The sequence below is a fragment of the Parasteatoda tepidariorum genome, chromosome 3 (assembly GCF_982258835.1).
Source record: "Parasteatoda tepidariorum strain Cologne lab strain chromosome 3, Ptep-v5.0, whole genome shotgun sequence".
Taxonomy (NCBI): Eukaryota; Metazoa; Arthropoda; class Arachnida; order Araneae; family Theridiidae; genus Parasteatoda; species Parasteatoda tepidariorum.
In genome coordinates, this window is record NC_141757.1 from 6,800,426 (window position 1) to 6,818,325 (window position 17,900).

Genomic DNA, 17,900 nt, shown 5'->3' on the forward strand with positions numbered 1-17,900 from the left:
TTTTACAAAATTAGTTCTGTAATCAGGCATAGCTGCTTTTGCAAATTTCCCTATTCTCTCAATTTAGTGAAAGTTTCGTATTATAATGGCATCTTATTCAAATAGTTTACTTTTATAAAAATTTTAGTTATCTGTGCCGAAAATGTGTTCACTTTCAATCTAATGCATTGCAATGGATGATTTAAATTGTTCCAATACTCAATAACAGCTTCAAAGTCATACATACAAACTGTATTTCAAAATCTACCCTTGTCACCCTGTATCCAACAGTGACGTTTGTTATAATTATTTAACTTAGATTCAGTCCCGCAGTGGACTGATTATAAAGACACAGTTCCCAATAGAATACCGAAGTCGAACATCACTGGCTGAGGTCAGTAAGCGGGTGGGTGACCACTCTGATCAGCCTGCGAAGGGACCGAGAGTCGCGGTATCGGTCCCCGTTAACCTACCGTGAAGTGCTTTACTTCACGCGTAGTTGGCCGGGCTACCAAAGCAGAGGAGCCAAATTGCGACAGCATGTCTTCGGATCATCGTCAGGGAGATGTTCCCTGATTGTCGCCAATAGCCTACCTAGGTACTATCATTTTACTTGGCTATTAAAATTTTTAATTTCGAAACCTCTTTTTGGTTTCTCTCACTGCCCTTTTGAAAAATAGATAACTTTTTATTTATGAGCTTTTAATTTATTATGAAAATTATATTCGCTGTTAATTCTTCCCTTTTATATAAATTTCATTTAATTGTAGGTTGCATAGCGTTTTTAAAAAGGTGCTTGTTTATGATTTACTTTTTTTAAAAGCCCTTTAAGATGCTTTTTTTTAATTCGGGGTTTGTAAAAAGTGCTCAATTTTATATCTTTTAAAGGGAGATTTTAGTCTTCTCCGTGTCGATTGTCGTCATAAATTACAAAAAAATTCGTGCTTTTCACAATTTTCTCTGCAATATTAACAGAAACTAGTTATTTTTATCATGGTCAAAAATGTTTTTGAATTTTATTGATTTTATGCTTATAAATTAAGAACTTTTAACGATAGAAAAAATAATTTTTATTACTACACAGATCCTAATTATGATTTTTTTTTTAGGAAGTGATTGAAAATATTTTTTGAGTCCTGAAAGGTGCTTATTTTTTGTTGAAAAATCTGGCTACTCATCCTGATTTAGAAATAATATTTTTCTTGTTTTTTCTCATTTTGTGAGTGGAATTTATTTTTAAATATATTAATCCCTTTTTTTCTTGTTTTTTTAAAGATATTTTAGAGTTAAAAAATTAAGCTTCTGAATAAAGTGAGTTTAATTAAATCGAGACAATGGCGTAAAGATCTTCCAATATGCTATAAAGCATCACAAAACAATCGTTTTCTTTTCCTTTTTTTTAAAAAAAATCTGTCGTATACTCATTTTATAGTTCAAAAAACCATTTACTTTAAATATAAAACGTAAAGTGTTGCAATTTTTCCTTTCCATAAATAGTTTTAACTACTCTAATGGCTGGAATAGTTTGTTTTTCCACGGTAAGGGGGAAAAAATAGCTACTACACAGGGACACACATCATCCAACCATGGTCAAATACTCAGCCCTTTTTTAGGGCTCTAAAATAAATAAACAGAAACATTAATGTATTATGAAATTTTTATTAATATCATCAATAAACGAAGAAGAATATGAAAATATACATATGTAACGTGTTAAGTAATAGAATACCTTATTGAATATTTTTAAAATTCTTAACAAAAATAAAGTAAAAGAACATCAGAGGACACAGTTAATATTTAAGGGAGAAAAATATAAACGCTATCAAAATACAATGAATACTACTCAGGAAAGCGGGACTGAAAATATTAAAACCAGTTTGATTGCCAGAGGAAATAGAAAGAATGCGAACTGTGATTATTATAAACACCACGAAATTTCATCACGATAAATTAAAAAGTAGAAATAAGTTGTAATACTTAGAATTAAGCTTCAGTTTGTTATGTCAGGCAATCAAACTGGTTTTGATGTTTTCAGTCCTGATTCCTTAGTTGTGATTCTCTAGATTTTGAAACTATTCGTCTTCTTTTATTGCTTGGACATTAATCTGTAATTCCTAATGTATACGCTTTTTTAAAACTTTGTTTTGCAAGATTCTAAATATATATATATTAAGAGTAGTAATTATGCAATATCATATGTATTTAATAACGAGAAATTGCAACGCGTTATTTTAATTTCTCTTTCGTGCCCCCTTCTTTACAATCATGGAGAAGTGTTCTCGGAGCCTTGAACTAAAATATGCATTTAAAATGTCTGAACATTTCTGACAAAAATGGTCTTTCTACCTTATATCATTTAATTGTACTCTTAACTCAATTTATTTTTATTTCTGTAGGGTAACAAAAGTAAAAATAATTAATAAGGGCTCCATTTTGCGTTAAAATATTTCTAACATAAATACTTCTGTTATACAAATTTTTGTTTTGTGTCATTGTTATGCCAGACAAAATCAAATATACTCATTCCTGATTTTTCAAAGTAATCACGAAGCACAACAGTCACAGACTAATAGTTTGGAATGGTCTCCATTCTAGTACTATCTATAAACATAACTGGATGCAGCGTCAGGAAATACAGTTTGTCTTTACATTAGCGTCGTTATAAACGAATACAATGTTCAAAATGGGCGGAATTAAATGTTATTTCAATAGTAAACTGGTGAGAAGGGAGGGAAAAGACTTAATAAGTAGTAACAATAATAATTCTCCTCTTCACGTCAAAACGCTGCTGGTAGAACATTATTTCTTTTAACGTATCTTTTTGGAACGTTTGTTTTAGAAATCGTAGACAGGAAATTCTCTGGTCTTCCATGCAAAGAATATAGAGCGAAGCGCCCTCTGTATTCTTTGTTCCATGTAGGTTTATTTTTCATACGAATGTCTAGCTTGTTATACTTCTTAATATTTTGGCGGTAGTAAACTTCTCATATTTTAAAGTACTCGTTACATCGATATCGAACATTTTACAGTATGGTAATTAAAACCTTTTTTTTTCTCATTACTTTCTAGTGTTTGGTTTAGAAATAGAGCGCTTGTTTTAAAAATTGTAGATAGGAAATTCTCTGGTCTTCCATGCAAAGAATACTGAGGGGAGCGCCCTCTATATTCTTTGTTCCATGTAAGTTTCTTTTTCGTACCAATGCTTTTGATTATTTTGGCGGGTAGCAGACTTCGCGTAATTTGCAGTACTCGTTATATCGAGCATTTTACAGTATGGTAATTAAAACCTGTTTTTTTACTCTCTCCATTCTGGAGCCACATCCCAAAACTACGCACTTGGCAATGTTCAAATTTAAAAAAATCCTCGGAGTGGCTCGTAGTAACAGTGGAATTGTATTTTATTATGATTTTTCAGGTTCTCCCTCGAGAGTTTTGTATTTGGAGGAGACAGACTCGAGTTCTTTACCGTAGTCTCCAACGGACACGGTTGGAAGTCTCATGATCCACCTGAAAAGAAAAATAAACGCAATTGTATACAATAAATATGTCAATTATCAAAAGAAAATTAAATTGCAAATGGTTCCCACTGCTCATTAAATGTTAAATACGGATCCTAGTAGATCACCGGAGTCATGCATCACTGGCAGTGGTCAGAAAGCGCGTCAGCCTGCGACGAGACCGAGAGTGCGGGATTTCGGACCTCATTAAACTGTTCTACCGCAAAGTGCTTGACTTAGTGGGCTACCAAAGTGGAGGTACAGTGGGCTGGGAGGTTCTCATAGTCATTCTCTTCATGTAAATCAAATGCGGGTTAGTTTCATCAAAAACTTCTCCGCGAAGGCAATTTCTCCCAATATTTGATCCAGGAGTCACCTTGTCTTCTGGATTAGGTTCAAAATTACAAGGCAAAGGAGTTGAACATTAGTATTTGTAAACCCAAAAAATTGGCTGTTCAACGACGGCTTTAAAGGTTTTTTTTTTTTAAAAACGAAGAAAAAAAGATGACTGTGATTGAGCACACATGTCTATCAAGGAATAGGAAAGACAAGGGGCAGAGGGGTAAAACCCGCCAAACGCTGTATCTTCGTGCTGTCCTTCTACTTGTCCAAGGTTTATAAGCCTTAATTGAGCACACAAATGTACCAATCAATAAATGTGGACGACTCAACTTAAAATCTTCAGTGTTATTAGGGCTTAAAAATGTATGGACGAAGAAAATCTGAAAAATCGTCTCAAGTGGTATTTCGAAAGAAGTAAAGGTAAGTAAACATATTGTCTCCTTTTTAAAATGCTGTTATTTACATTATGCATTTTCCTTTCAAATTAACTTAGATTTCAACGTTTAAGTAAAACAATGATTTGATTTGTTCATTTACGTCGCACTAGAGCTTCACAACGAATAAACTTTGAGCAAAGTTATTATTTAACCTGTTAAGTAATATTTTAGAATTATTTTTGTGAATGTTCAATTTAAAGTATTATTCATAGGATTTACTGGATGGTCAATATTATTCAGAATTTTTGTTTTATTCTCAACTACGCGCTTTATTTCATTTCAATTTTTTTCAATTATTCAGATAGGAATTTTCGACCATAATTCATAGTTACTCTTAGCTTTCGACCCAAATATTTAAGTTCTTCTTCGTTTTCATGAGTCTAAAATGACCTATTCTCTAACCAGGAAAATTTCAGTAAAAAATGCATCAAAATCACGTTTACAGAAAATTCGTCAAAAAGTTGGTTTATGACGTCATTCTAATACAATTTATCACGGAAGAATTTTGGAAAAGTTATTTCGATTATCGAATTGCGGGTTTAAGCAATAGAAAGAAGTATTAGTCAAGCATTTATTTTACTGAAACTACAGTCTCAAGCTAAATTATTAGACGCACTGTAAGATTCTACGTTGTTCATTTCCGTCGCACTAGAGCTATTGGGATCTTTTTCAAAGGTCGTGGTCATTTTTTTAAATCTGTTAAGTTTCATAGAATTTGTTTTAGACCTACCTCTTATTAAAATTTTGATTTTATTTTTATGCAGGGGATCAGGGTATTTTGTTTTTGGATCTATTAACATACAGTGGTGGCCAAAAGTGTGGACACTTTTTGAAAGTTTCATGTTTTTCAACTTTGTATGCTTGTAGAATATATTAATTTTCATTTAAATACAAACGTTTACATATCAAATTGAAGGTAATTTAATGTAGAATTTAATAATAAGTACAGTATTACAATATCTGTATTACAAAAAAAGTTATGCAATTAATATAGTAAGATCTATCTTAGATTTGCATTTTTTTAATGTGATACTTACACAATCCATACTTAGTAGGATAACCCTTAATTTTTAAGACAGCTTCACAGCGTCTTTTCATCGAGTGAATGAGTGTTTGGAGTTCATCTTTCGTAATCACATGGTGCCAAGAAACAATTATAGCTTCAATAAATTGTCTTTTATTGGATGGACGTTTTTTTCGTACAAGAATTTTCAAACGTCGCCACAAATTTTCAATTGGATTGAGATCAGGACTGTTTCCTGGCCATGGTAATATATCTATGCCTTTATTTTGAAAGCATGCTTTGCATACTTTTGCTGTGTGGCATGGAGCTGGTTCGTGCTGAAAAATAAATGGTTCGTTGTTGGGGAAGAGATCCCTGATGGAAGGTATCAATTTTGGTTTCAGGGCAGTTTCGATGTATTTTTTGGCATTCAGGATGCCAAATCAGGCCGAAAAAAATGCACAAGTGCTACTACCGATAGAAAAATTAAATGGCTATGCCTTCAAGATAGAAAAATGTCATCAGATGCCATTAGATGTGAAATGAATGCAGCTGGTATTGCAGTAAGTTCAAGAACAATAAGAAGAAACTTATCAGGATTTGGACTACAAGCTAGAATTCCAAGGAAAAAACCATATTTAAATCAAAAGCAACGCGAAAAACGAGAAGTCGCAAAAGAACACATTAAATGGTCAGAAAATCAATGGAAGCAAGTAATCTGGAGTGATGAGAGTAAAATATCGCTCTTTGGAAGTGATGATAGAAAATACGTGAGGCGTAGAGTAGGTGAAGCGCTTCATCCTGATTGCATTGAAGCAACTACTAAAAATCCAACAAATGTCATGATTTGGGCATGTATATCTGCAGATGGTGTGGGCCGAATTCAAGTGAATGCCAAAAAATACATCGAAACTGCCCTGAAACCAAAATTGATACCTTCCATCAGGGATCTCTTCTCCAACAATGCACCTTTTATTTTTCAGCAGGAATCAGCTCCATGCCACCCAGCAAAGGTATGCAAAGCATGGTTTCAAAATAAAGGCATAGATATATTACCATGGCCAGGAAACAGCCCTCATTTCAATCCAATTGAAAATTTGTGGCGACGTTTGAAAATTCTTGTACGAAAAAAACGTCCATCCAATAAAAGACAACTAAGTGAAGCTATAATTGATTCTTGGCACCATGTGATTACGAAAGATGAACTCCAAACACTCATTCACTCGATGAAAAGAAGCTGTGAAGCTGTCTTAAAAATTAAGGGTTATCCTACTAAGTATTGATTGTGTAAGTATCACATTTAAAAAATGCAAATCTAAGATAGATCTTACTATTAATTGCATAACTTTTTTTGTAATACAGATATTGTACTACTGTATTTATTATTAAATTCTACATTAAATTACCTTCAATTTGACATATAAACGTTTGTATTTAAGTAAAAATTAATATATTCTACAAGCACACAAAGTTGAAAAACATGAAACTTTCAAAAAGTGTCCACACTTTTGGCCACCACTGTATTTTAGTACGCGATTTTTTTGGATAATTTGTTTTGTATGCTGATAAATAATTTTTTTCTTCTTAAAAGCGAAATGATCACAAAATTTGCTGTTTTTCATATTGCAATCTATAAATAATATTGACTCTGCTTGATTAATTTATGAGAAGTTTATATTCGTAACATCCCTTCATTCAATGTTATACTTAAAAATGTTTTCAGAGCATTTTATTATACATTTATCTTTCTAGAAAATGGAAAATTTTAATATCAAAGACGGCTAAGTAGTATATCTCTTTGAATAATTAAATATCCTCAGTTGGAACATTTATTTTAATTTTGTTTCTTGCGATTGATTTAAAGACAAAAATAATAATGGATTATTATTTGAAATGAGCGATTCTCAAAGTTATAGATTTGATACGATACAGCTTAATCGCTTTACTTTATATTGTATCGTATCATATTTGGTGTATAGCCTTGCGTATCGTATTTGGAATTGGTAATTAATTCCACATTAATTTGTTTGCATTTTGAATATATTTTTTCACCATTTTATTGTATTTCTTTGAATTTACCTCTTTTCTTCTTCGTAAATTTGGAATAGTGAAAGGTTTTTCATGTGGTATAGAATCACATTCCTTAAGAACTAAATATTTTAGCAATAAATGTCTTTGAAACTTACAAGAATATGATAATGGAAGGTGCTAGGAAAATTGCTGCAATATCGTATGCTAATCCGGGAAATGTCATAATGGATGCATTGTAGATTTGGAAGAAAACTGAAGTTCCTAATATAGGTGCAATTGCTGTAAAAGTTCCGATTAAAGAGAAAGCTCTACCTGCAGACAAAAATTATTTTATTTGCGGAGAAGAAGAAGAAGAAAAAAAAAATACAAAAATGATAATTACAAAATTCCTTACCGAGCTCTTCTTTGGGAACAACCTTGGATAACCTTGACCTTACAGCAATTGTGATGCTGTTACTTAACGAACCACTTATCATTGCTGAAATAAGAATATTTCATTACAAAACAATAACAAAAAAGGCTCTGATGATACAGAGCTCACCTCCCAATTGGGCTACAGTTGGCGTAGACCAGAATTCTCTACTTACGGCAGCATGCTTTCACTCTTAGCGTGTGGAGAGTCATAGGAGAAGTAAGTACGTTAGTTTTAAAATTAGTATATACCTATATTGCCCAAAAGCAGTCAAAATGACTGGATTGTGAATGCGTAAATAAATTTGTTTAAAATTAATTTTTAACATTTTTATATTGCTTACAGTTATATAACAAGTCATTAGTAACTATTAACAATAAAAAAAATTATATGTTGTAGAAAAAGTCACAAAATTCTAAGAAATTGTGTCATTATATACATCATTGTCTTTCTAATTGAAATTAGAAAGCAGTCAAAATGACTTCCTTGGGCACTCTAGTGTTAAACTATATGGAATAGAAAACTGCATTGAACATAGTTCTAAAAGAAAGTATCGTGAAAGTTTAAGAAAATATTTTTGACAGTTAAATATGAAAAATGTTGAGAAAGGAAAAAATATCGTAGTATGTTCCTATACAAGTGAGAAGAGGAGAAGGGTCAAGACATGGAACCGATCTTCTCCCCAGATGGCGTATTCGAGCGTTGCGATGGTTGATCGATTTGAATTCTGTCCCGCCATGCATCGATCACATGACTTACGCAAAATATCCTCAGTGGTAGGCGGATCATAGGTTAGGATCCCTTTGCCCCTGGGCTAACCGTGGAAAGTTTTCATGGTTTTCCTCTCCATGTAACGTGAATGTGGGTAAGTTCCATTAAAAAGCACTCCACGAAGGTTAGTTTGTCAGCAAAGTTTTGTAGCAGAAAGATTTTGATAACTTTGTTATTTTTCCTCACTTTAACATTAGTTTGCGATCCAAAAAATATTTTTTATTTCATTTTTTACAAAGATTATTCTGTATATATACAGCGCGCGAAATAAAGAAAAAGCAAATTTCTCCCAATACTTGATCCAGGAGTTCCCCTGTCTTCTGGATTGGGTTCAAAATTACAAGGCTACGAAGCTGAACATCAATAGTCATAAACCCAAAAAATTGGGTCGGATGTTCAACGACGGTAATAAAATAAAATATGGGAGGTTTGGTCAAAACAATTTTTAACTTTCTTTGAAAGGAAATAAATTGCATTATAGTACTTACCATTAATTTAGTGCTTATCATTAATATCATTAAATATTAATATTTTATGCTCTTTGTTTTTTTCCCCTCAAAACATTATCTATTTTGTATTGCATACAAAATAGATTTTAATAAACATAAGATTAATCGAATAAACTGCTTATTTGCTGGAAGCAACATTAAGTGCATGCAATTTACGAAATGGTGGCGTTACTATAAAGCCAGCAGAACTCACCCGCATAAAAGAAAGGTACTGAGTAAGCAACCGAGAGTAAAGTGTACTTCGACATTATGGAAAGGATGCCTATCAGTCCAATAGCTGCTTCATGAAGGAGTAGCTTCTTACTCAGAAAAGGAATCAGTCCAATAGTTGCAATTGCCTGAATACTTGGAAATATTGTGTTTGCATTTGAATAGTCAGTCACATCCATATGATACATCCTTTTTGCATATGCAAATCCTATTCCCATTGTGCCTGTAAATAGGATTAATTTGTTTAGATTACATCATAAGCAAAGGCTAACTTAAGCAATAAACAATTCATGGAGCTACATTTTTAGAGTTGTGCGAAAGAAATTATTGTGGTTGAGGATTATCGTTTGCTTAATTTTTAAGTTTGATCTAGTTCATAAAATTAAGTTGTTATAGTAACGGTTTGTTTTGCTTTTCTCGAGCTTGTTCGTTCTTTTTTTGCGGAGGAGAAATAAAAGGACTTTGAGATATTTATTTATGTATTTTTGAGCATGAATATATTCATGTTCACGCCATTTCACATTTATTTCGAGTTTTACTGATCATCGTTTACTCGGTCCTCGTTAAACTGTTCTACCGTAAAGTGCTCGACTTCGCGTTATACCAAAGCAGGGGAGTCATCCCCTCTGCAGAGGATCACAGCTATTGTTGTGTATAGAGGATCAGTTATTATTGTGTATAGAGGATTACAGTTATTGTTGTTTATCTAGCCAGTGGGTTTGACTTGGATAAAGGAGCTGGCCTCAGGCTGCTTATTGCAGGTCGTACCGCGAAATAAGGTAATTTACTTTTTCTGGCTTCTCATATTAGAGAATATGCATTTTTGCGTTATTTCCTTGTTTTGATTTGAAATAAAATGCATTTTATTTGTATTATAGCTTTTTTTTATGTATAGTTAAGTTTGTTTTCTTTTATTTGATAAAGCATACAGCACAAATACAACTAACAAAACAAAAACCAAAAAAATCCAGTTTTTGCCAACGGATACCTCCCAATATTTTAACCAAACTTTGAAAATGGAATATATTTGATTAGTTACTTGGATCACAATTTGTAAATCATTCTTAATATGAAAACGGAATATATTTGATTAGTTACTTGGATCACAAATGGTAAATCATTCTTAATTTGAAAACGGAATATATTTGATTAGTTACTTGGATTGCAGAAGGTAAATCATTCTTAATTTGAAAACGATTGATTTAGTTCGAATTAAATTCCTTGTATAATTTATAATTTTTGACGTATCCTTTTAGGATCTTACTTTTTTCTATTATGAATTTAGGATTATGAATTGAAAAACAAATATGAATTGAAGAGCTGTCTTACCCATATGTACCAGCTTAAAACTGGTATCGATCCAAATAAGAAACCAAATCTGCTTGCGGATATTACCATATCTTTTCTTAACGCAAGTTTGGTAACTTTGTTTGATGTTATCCAAAGTAAAGAGATCTTTGAAAATCGTTTTCAGCTTGCTTCGATCTATCGGGGGCTTTGTCTCCTTTAAATAGAATATGGCATACAATAAAGCTGCTAAATGAAAACATGGTGCCAAACCAATAACTGGCAGATGTGAATATGCCTTATAGATCTGGCCACCAGCCACATTTCCAAAGATGTTTGCAGTCAGTGAAAAAAACTCTAGTACTGCAAAGCGACTTGCTCTGGAGCTAAAGAAAATGTAAGAAAACATATTACTAGTTGTACAGTAATTATAAAATAACCCGAATATCAAAATAAGGTTTATTTTCACTCAGCAAAAACCTTTTAATGTAAACCTAAAACAGTTTTTCATGTGGTTTACGTGTAAATCTTCTAATCTTAAAACGAGATCTGTGACTATCTGCTCTATTCTACGCACATTGCCCTCATCCAAAACCTTGGAAAACAGCCTTCGATACAAAAATCTTAAATCGAGGTTGTCTTAGCGTGAAAAAATCCTTGAACAAAGCTAGTCTTAGGGTGAAAATAATGTTAAATCTAGATAATTATAAGGTTTCTTTTCGCAACGTTTTGTACGCTGAACGAAAATCCACCTTGTCATGAAATTTTTATTGACAATGTAATTTGATCTCATCGCTAGGACGTCAGCTAAAACGGCATTATGAACCTAAAGGCCTGGTTTCTTAGGACAGGACGCCGTCAGCTGGAAATCAGCGCTAACCTCTGATTGGCCCATTTGTGAGTTTGATAGTATACGTCATCGAACGCTCATCTTGAACTACAATTGCCGTCCAACTCAACTGCAGTTGGATTACAACGTGACGTTAACCACAGAAGCAATGGCGGACAACATCCAACAGCACATTGAAATCAGCCAAGATTTTGATTTTGACATTAAACATAGCTTCTTCATTAAACATAGCACTCTTCATTTAGCTCAGCTATATTGTGTTTTTTCTTAGACAAAGTCATTATTTGTTCTCTAAAACACTGATCGACAAAATCAATACAAATTCGAAATAAATATTTGTTTACGCTATTAACGCATGCGAAATGAGAGATAATGTCTGCGTTGGACCGACTGCTCACGCTGAGCTAACAAAAAATAATTTTTTTGGAGTCAGCTCTACGTCAACTTTCCACTGACGCCCAGATAAGGCGCTAGTTCTAAGAAACCAGGCCTTGAGTTAACAAACCAGTATTTTGTTGGCGTCAGCGGGACGTTGACGTCCCGCTGACGCTCAGATAAGGCGCTTGTCCTAAGAAACCAGACCTTTTAAGTGACCATTTTACCTAAGAGACAATACTTTATTTAAAAAAAAGCTTTAAAAATAATTAATAATTCTTTTTGGGATGAAAGGTTTGAAACTGTAATATTTTTGTTTATTGAAAAAAGGTTTTTAGTATAAACATTTTTGTGACAATAAAAGAAAAATTCCGACCCAAGGTCGCAGTCAAGTTACATGCTTTCTGGGAAGTGTTTATTCAATAAATTAGTGCCTAATGCATTTTTATGACAAAAAGCTTTATTTATGAATGATAATTTCGAAATGAAAACTTTCATCTGTACGCTTCCCTTTTTTTGTGGAAAATGGAAATGATTTGAAAGGAAGAATTTAATTTATTCTATACAGGCAAGTTAAGTAGTTTTCGATGAATTGTTTTTGTGCAGAAATGAACGAGACTAAACTAGAGACAATCGGGCTAATATTTTAGAAGTTATAATGGTGAAAAAATATATGTAATAAAACATAGAATGAATATATAGAATATAATGCTTAAAACTAGCCGGCAATGTATGAAACGATTTCTATTTCACACATTTCCTAGGCATTCTGTAGAATGCCAAATGAGAAACCGGCAAGTATAAAATAAATCTCCGACTCGTCAAAATGTCATTCAAAAATGTCAAATTCAAAATGTCATTCAAACCTGCCATGTTGCAACAAGTAGGTTAATTCCTTATTTTTATGTGAAATTTTTTTCCCCTTAATAAGCATAAATTATGTTTTGTACAAATTTCATTTTTCTTTACGCATTTTGAATAATTTTTTTTAATGGCACTCTCATTATTTTTTCAGAATAACATTTTTATTTTTGAGAAATGCACATTATTTACATAATAACCTACCTCATCAGGACGTTTTTTTCATACTTAGCCTAAATAGCATTTGTCATTCTATTAAATGTCTAGGTATTATATACAATGCCTAGGGAAAGTATGTAATATTTCTCATATTTCATACCTTGCCTTAAAACATCCGGCATTACATACATTGGTTTGGCATTCTATAGAATTCCGGCGTTTCATACTTTGCCGGTAACATATACACTGTTATTACACCTTATTACTACAAACGTGTATATAATACGCACAAAAAGTACAAGTTTGTTCCATTTACGCACTACTATCTAAACAAGTGGGTCATTGTTTCCTAACCATTTTTTACGTTTAATTGAATAGGACTATTAACGAGTCAATAGAACAAATTGTCCAAAGTTGGGAGTATGAAAACTTCTGATGGGTGCATTTTTTACTTCACCATCTGGGGGCTATCATTTCCTGGTGCTGGAACGAAAGAGATGAACTTTGAGGTCAATAGTGTAAATAGTGTATTAGTACTTTTTTTATGCTAAAGAAACTTAACAAATATTTGCCTTTCATTTAATTAAGCGAGAAAATACATTGAAAACAATACTGCTTTACCATTTATCTCATCGATTCCTGTTTCGTTTTATTCAATTCAACATGGAAGAATGCATTGGATATATTGTCTCATTTCCTTAGATAGCAATATCTGATGCTCAAATAGATATACAAATACCTAATTTTACTTTTTTTAATTAAACTCTAATAACTTTTAAATTGGGTCGGCCGTTCAACGACGGTTATAAAATAAAAGGTAATGAATTCTTACTGAGGATTGGTGATATCTGACAAATAACTTGCAGCTGAGGACATTGCAACGAGGAAACCTCCCGTGATTCCTGAGAATAGGGACACGAACATGAAATACATGGGTGGAACATGAGTGTTAATGGCAAGAAATGTAGTCGAAAGACTTTCCGCCAGCATTCCAACTGAAGCTATGATGAGGGGCCACCTTCTAGTGTACTTGTCACTCCACGGACCAATGAAAATGATCACGACCACAGCGGGAAGGCTGGTCAGCAGCAGGACACCTGTATAGAGATTATTGCCCACCTCCATGCTCTTTGCTTGTTCCACCTTATGGAGTTTTATGTTGTCGCAGATCTCGTCTGGGTAACTAAACGTGTTCCGGCATGCTCTGTCCATCAGGAGATCTTGGAAGGATACTAAACGCACCACATACCCGAAGAAGCTGAGAAAGAGGAAGGGCTCCACTGTGAGCGACTTCAGTGCTTCGCCAACCTTCTCCAGAACCATTTTCTTTTACGCCTTTTTCTTTCTTTCAATATTCCTAAAAATAGATACAATTTATTATATTTTCCCTAAGCACATTAGACTCTTATATTGTAATAGAATGTAAGTAGAATCCTATGTTGTAATAGAATGTAAGTAGAATCTTATATTGTAATAAAATGTAAGTAGAATCTTATATTGTAATAGAATGTAAGTAGAATCATATATGTAATAGAATGTAAGTAGGATCTTATATTGTAATAGAATGTAAGTAGAATCTTATATTGTAATAGAATGTAAGTAGAATATTATATTGTAATAGAATGTAAGTAAATGGAATGCGCGTCTACATGGTTGCGCGATTTTCCCACTCTCCATACTTTCCCTTGTCCGTTTCCATGGTTTTTTCGGATATTTATTCCCCCCCCACTCCATTTTTTTCAACTACCGGGGAGACATCCGCCTTGCACCTACCACAGTGCTGACTTAAAATATCCTAAGTGGTAGACGGATCATGAGTTAGAGTGCCCTGGCCGTCAGGCTAACCGTGAGAGGTTCTCGTGGTCTTCCTCTCCATGTAACGCAAATGCGGGTTAGTTTCATCAAAAAGTCCGTCACAAAGGCAAATTTCTGGCCAATACTTGATCCAGAAGTTCCCTTGTCTTCTGGATTGGGCTCAAAATTACATGGCTACGTAGATAAACATTGTTTTGCCTCTAAAGCTGCATTTTTTTTTAAATGTCATTTTTAGTCTTCTCGAAATGCAAAAGTTTAAAAACGTAATAAATATTACAGGGGTTTGCTCAAATGTTTCGTCAAACTTCTAGGAGAGATAAAAAAACTAAAAAAAAACATCATTATCAGGATTAAAACTTCATAGGAATCCACGTCCTCAAATGTCATAGTACGAGGTAAGGAGATTACAACCTGTTCAGAAGCACACAAAGAAATTGCTCAAAACGTTCCGGGAACGCCCCAAGTCGAGTATGACGACATTTCCTGGCATGAATTTTTATGCCTGATGATGTGCCCTAACTGCCATAGAAGTTTGTCGCACCGTTTATGCGACCCTCTGTTATCTGTGTTACCGTGATTGACCGAAGTCAAGAGAATGTGGACTTTCACCGGTGAATGTCAACACTCACATTGTCGCTTTGGTGAATGCCCGAAATATTTGCTAGATCCGATTTGATATTAATTTATTCGTTGATGTTATTATATTCTATATTTTAATATCTGTCGAGGATAAATTAGGAGAAACATCAGTGTTCGGAGTATCGGGCAAATGTTTACCGGGCAGTGGCAATGAACCTTAAAAAACATCAGCGTAGGGTATACCGGGCAAATGTATACGGGGCAGTGGCACTTAACTAGACCTATATTTCACGCATTTAGTAAAGCGACTCCGTGATTGTCAACATACACCGGCGGAAGTCAACAACCACCTATTTTGGTCATTCACAGTAACGTATATAACGTTTGAACTTAAATATTTTAACAAGAAATAAACTAAAAAGCGATGTGTCAAACTAATTTTGAATTTATCCAGTGTTTCAAGATCAATAGTCAGGAGCTAGTTATTTTTTTATAAAAATCATAAGTGCCGTTAATATGTTTGTTTTTCATAAACAACAATGGTTGTTCTAGAATAAAAAAAAAATCTGATAGGGTTTTAAAAAAATATTTTTTGAATTTTTTTTATCTATCATATCTTACCGATTCATTATCTGGGGATTTAATACTAAGGCTGTTGTTCTCAACTATTCATTGTGTGACTCAATATTTTCCTCGAATTCTAAAAATTGAAGAATTTTTAATCACGATTTTTCATTTTAATTAGTTCTATCTAATTGGAATATAATAATTAAGGCCCGGATTTTGATGACATTTGCATTTTTGGACATTTTTTGTCTTTTAGAGCATTTTTTTAGTCTTTTAGAGCATTTTTTTTTTGTCTTTTAGGGCATTTTTCTTTAAATTTTTGAGCGTATTTTGCATTTTAATGCATTTTTTAAAGTTTTTTGTTAATTTTTTCCAATTTTTTTTTTATTTTTTATCAATTTTCATTATTACACTGGCTTCCAAACAGTGAAGAAAATCTATAGGATATTAACAGGTGAAGCAACATCTTTTAAAATTGAAGAAGAATTGTCAGTAAGTGAGACCGTCTTTTTCAAGTACACGCCTATAACATCAGTAGACGTTGCGAGAAGCTTCTGCAGGAATGAAAATTTACTTTCAGACAAGAGACGCTCGTTTACATTTTAAATTATCGAAAAACATTTAATAATCCAATGTAATTCTGATATTTAGTAATATTATGAGATGGAAGTTGTTATATCCATTAAAGTTTCTATTCAAAATAAAAATATTTTGGTGTCAATATATTTTCCTTTTTTTGTTATTTTAGGATATAAAACATGTTTTTCAAACTTTAATGAGCGTAGAACAAGTATTGCATTGTTTTATATTTTTTAAATGACTTATAATAATTTTAAAGAGCAAAACATTTTTTAATTCAATATTTTTACTTTATTTAAGGCTTTTTTTGCGCAATTTTTGCATTTTTAAGGGCATTTTTTGCACTTTTTAAGGGCATTTTTTGCACTTTTTAAGGGCATTAGTTGAAATTTTTTAGGTCATCAAAATCCGGGCTCTAATAATTATCTTAAAAATCAGAATGAAATACCATATCCTTTAAGTGTTATTTAAAACATTTACGTTTATTTATTCAATTCGTACTATTAGTTCACACTCTCGATAATATCTTGTTTAAAATTTCAATTGTTAATAAAATATTTTTTATTCAACAGCTCAAGTTCAAATACATTTTTTTAAACTTGTAATGAATGACACTTGACGATGTTAATACAGTTTTTTTCAAATATTGATTCGTTCATTAAATGTAAATAATTAATTTTAATTTTATATGGGAGTAAAAAAAATTCATTATGTAATAAAACGTAACTAAAATAAAAAATTTCGTAGAAGTAGAAATTGACTTATTTTAATATTTCCAAATTTAAAAAAAAATTTTATATTAATAATTTTATCTTCTATTTTAGGACTGTAACGTTTTAAAAAATAAGGAGTATTTATTTTAACAACAAAAATCTCACGAACGCTATTTAATTTATGATAATATAGTATATTTTAAGTAGGTTGATTAGATTTGTAAATAAATATGAGAACAACAAATAAGTCACTGAACACAAGTGGAAGACACGAAAAAATTACTTTCCTCTTTTTTTTCTTTATCTTTTTTTTTTTTTTAGATGAGCGACCCAAACTTATTTTCAATTCTTCTCTTCTTTCTAGGTTTTTTTCTTTCAAGGGGGGGGGGGCAATGTAAATTGAATTTATTTTTATTTTCTTCGAATTGTTTTTAAAGCGTAAAACTATCAGCTATGTTTTTCTTTTTTAAATTTTATTTTCATTTTTTTCTCTTGTAGTGTTTTAATATTTTTGCTTTGATATTGAATACATTAAGACGCATTACAAAAGAATTAAGTAACAGAAAATACAGATAGAATATATGAAAACTCAATTTAATACAGAATTTTTTTATTTTTAAAAAATCCCATTAATTAAATAAAAAAACTTACCCAAAACATTAAATGCTTTTTAAATTTTGTACGCTAGTTAGAAAATTGTTAGCTAAAAACTTTATAATAGTATTAAATATGATTTGAATTTTCAAAACAAACCTTGATTAAACTCACTTCGTAATCAGATAACAGTATTTGTTTCATTTATCAAAATCATTTAGATATGTTTTTTTCTAGTTTAATGCGCTTTAAAATTATTATCGCTGGTGATGTTTTATAACAATACCACGCGAAATATTACTTCCTCCTAGGAAATACCCGGATTTGAAT

The 17,900-nt window shown here is 32.2% G+C and overlaps 1 protein-coding gene across 2 annotated transcripts; it reads right to left on the minus strand.

Annotated features, from left to right (window-relative positions):
* Positions 1 to 1,622: 1,622 nt before the first annotated feature.
* LOC107450408 (proton-coupled folate transporter) lies at positions 1,623 to 17,780 on the minus strand. 2 transcript variants are annotated; one of them, XM_087158673.1, is made up of 7 exons: positions 17,745 to 17,780; positions 13,556 to 14,080; positions 10,521 to 10,864; positions 9,175 to 9,414; positions 7,684 to 7,767; positions 7,445 to 7,601; positions 1,623 to 3,486 (listed from the first exon to the last, which is right to left on the minus strand). In XM_087158673.1, exons 2-7 carry the CDS (start codon positions 14,044 to 14,046, stop codon positions 3,381 to 3,383), a joined length of 1,422 nt encoding a protein of 473 aa, XP_087014799.1. In that variant the 5' UTR covers positions 14,047 to 14,080; positions 17,745 to 17,780; the 3' UTR covers positions 1,623 to 3,380. The 2 variants fall into 2 exon arrangements, with proteins under 2 accessions (XP_087014799.1, XP_042907339.2); XM_043051405.3 differs by having other exon boundaries at positions 17,628 to 17,759.
* Positions 17,781 to 17,900: the final 120 nt, after the last annotated feature.

Excerpts from the sequence above, each read along its gene's own strand:
- LOC107450408 (XM_087158673.1), bottom strand. The coding sequence starts at position 14,046 with ATGGTTCTGGAGAAGGTTGGCGAAGCACTGAAGTCGCTCACAGTGGAG. Across the intron at positions 9,415-10,520 it reads TTTTAAGCTGGTACATATGG|GCACAATGGGAATAGGATTT; the intron begins GTAAGACAGCTC and ends TCCTATTTACAG. Across the intron at positions 7,768-9,174 it reads AGTACCTTTCTTTTATGCGG|CAATGATAAGTGGTTCGTTA; the intron begins GTGAGTTCTGCT and ends TTCTTATTTCAG.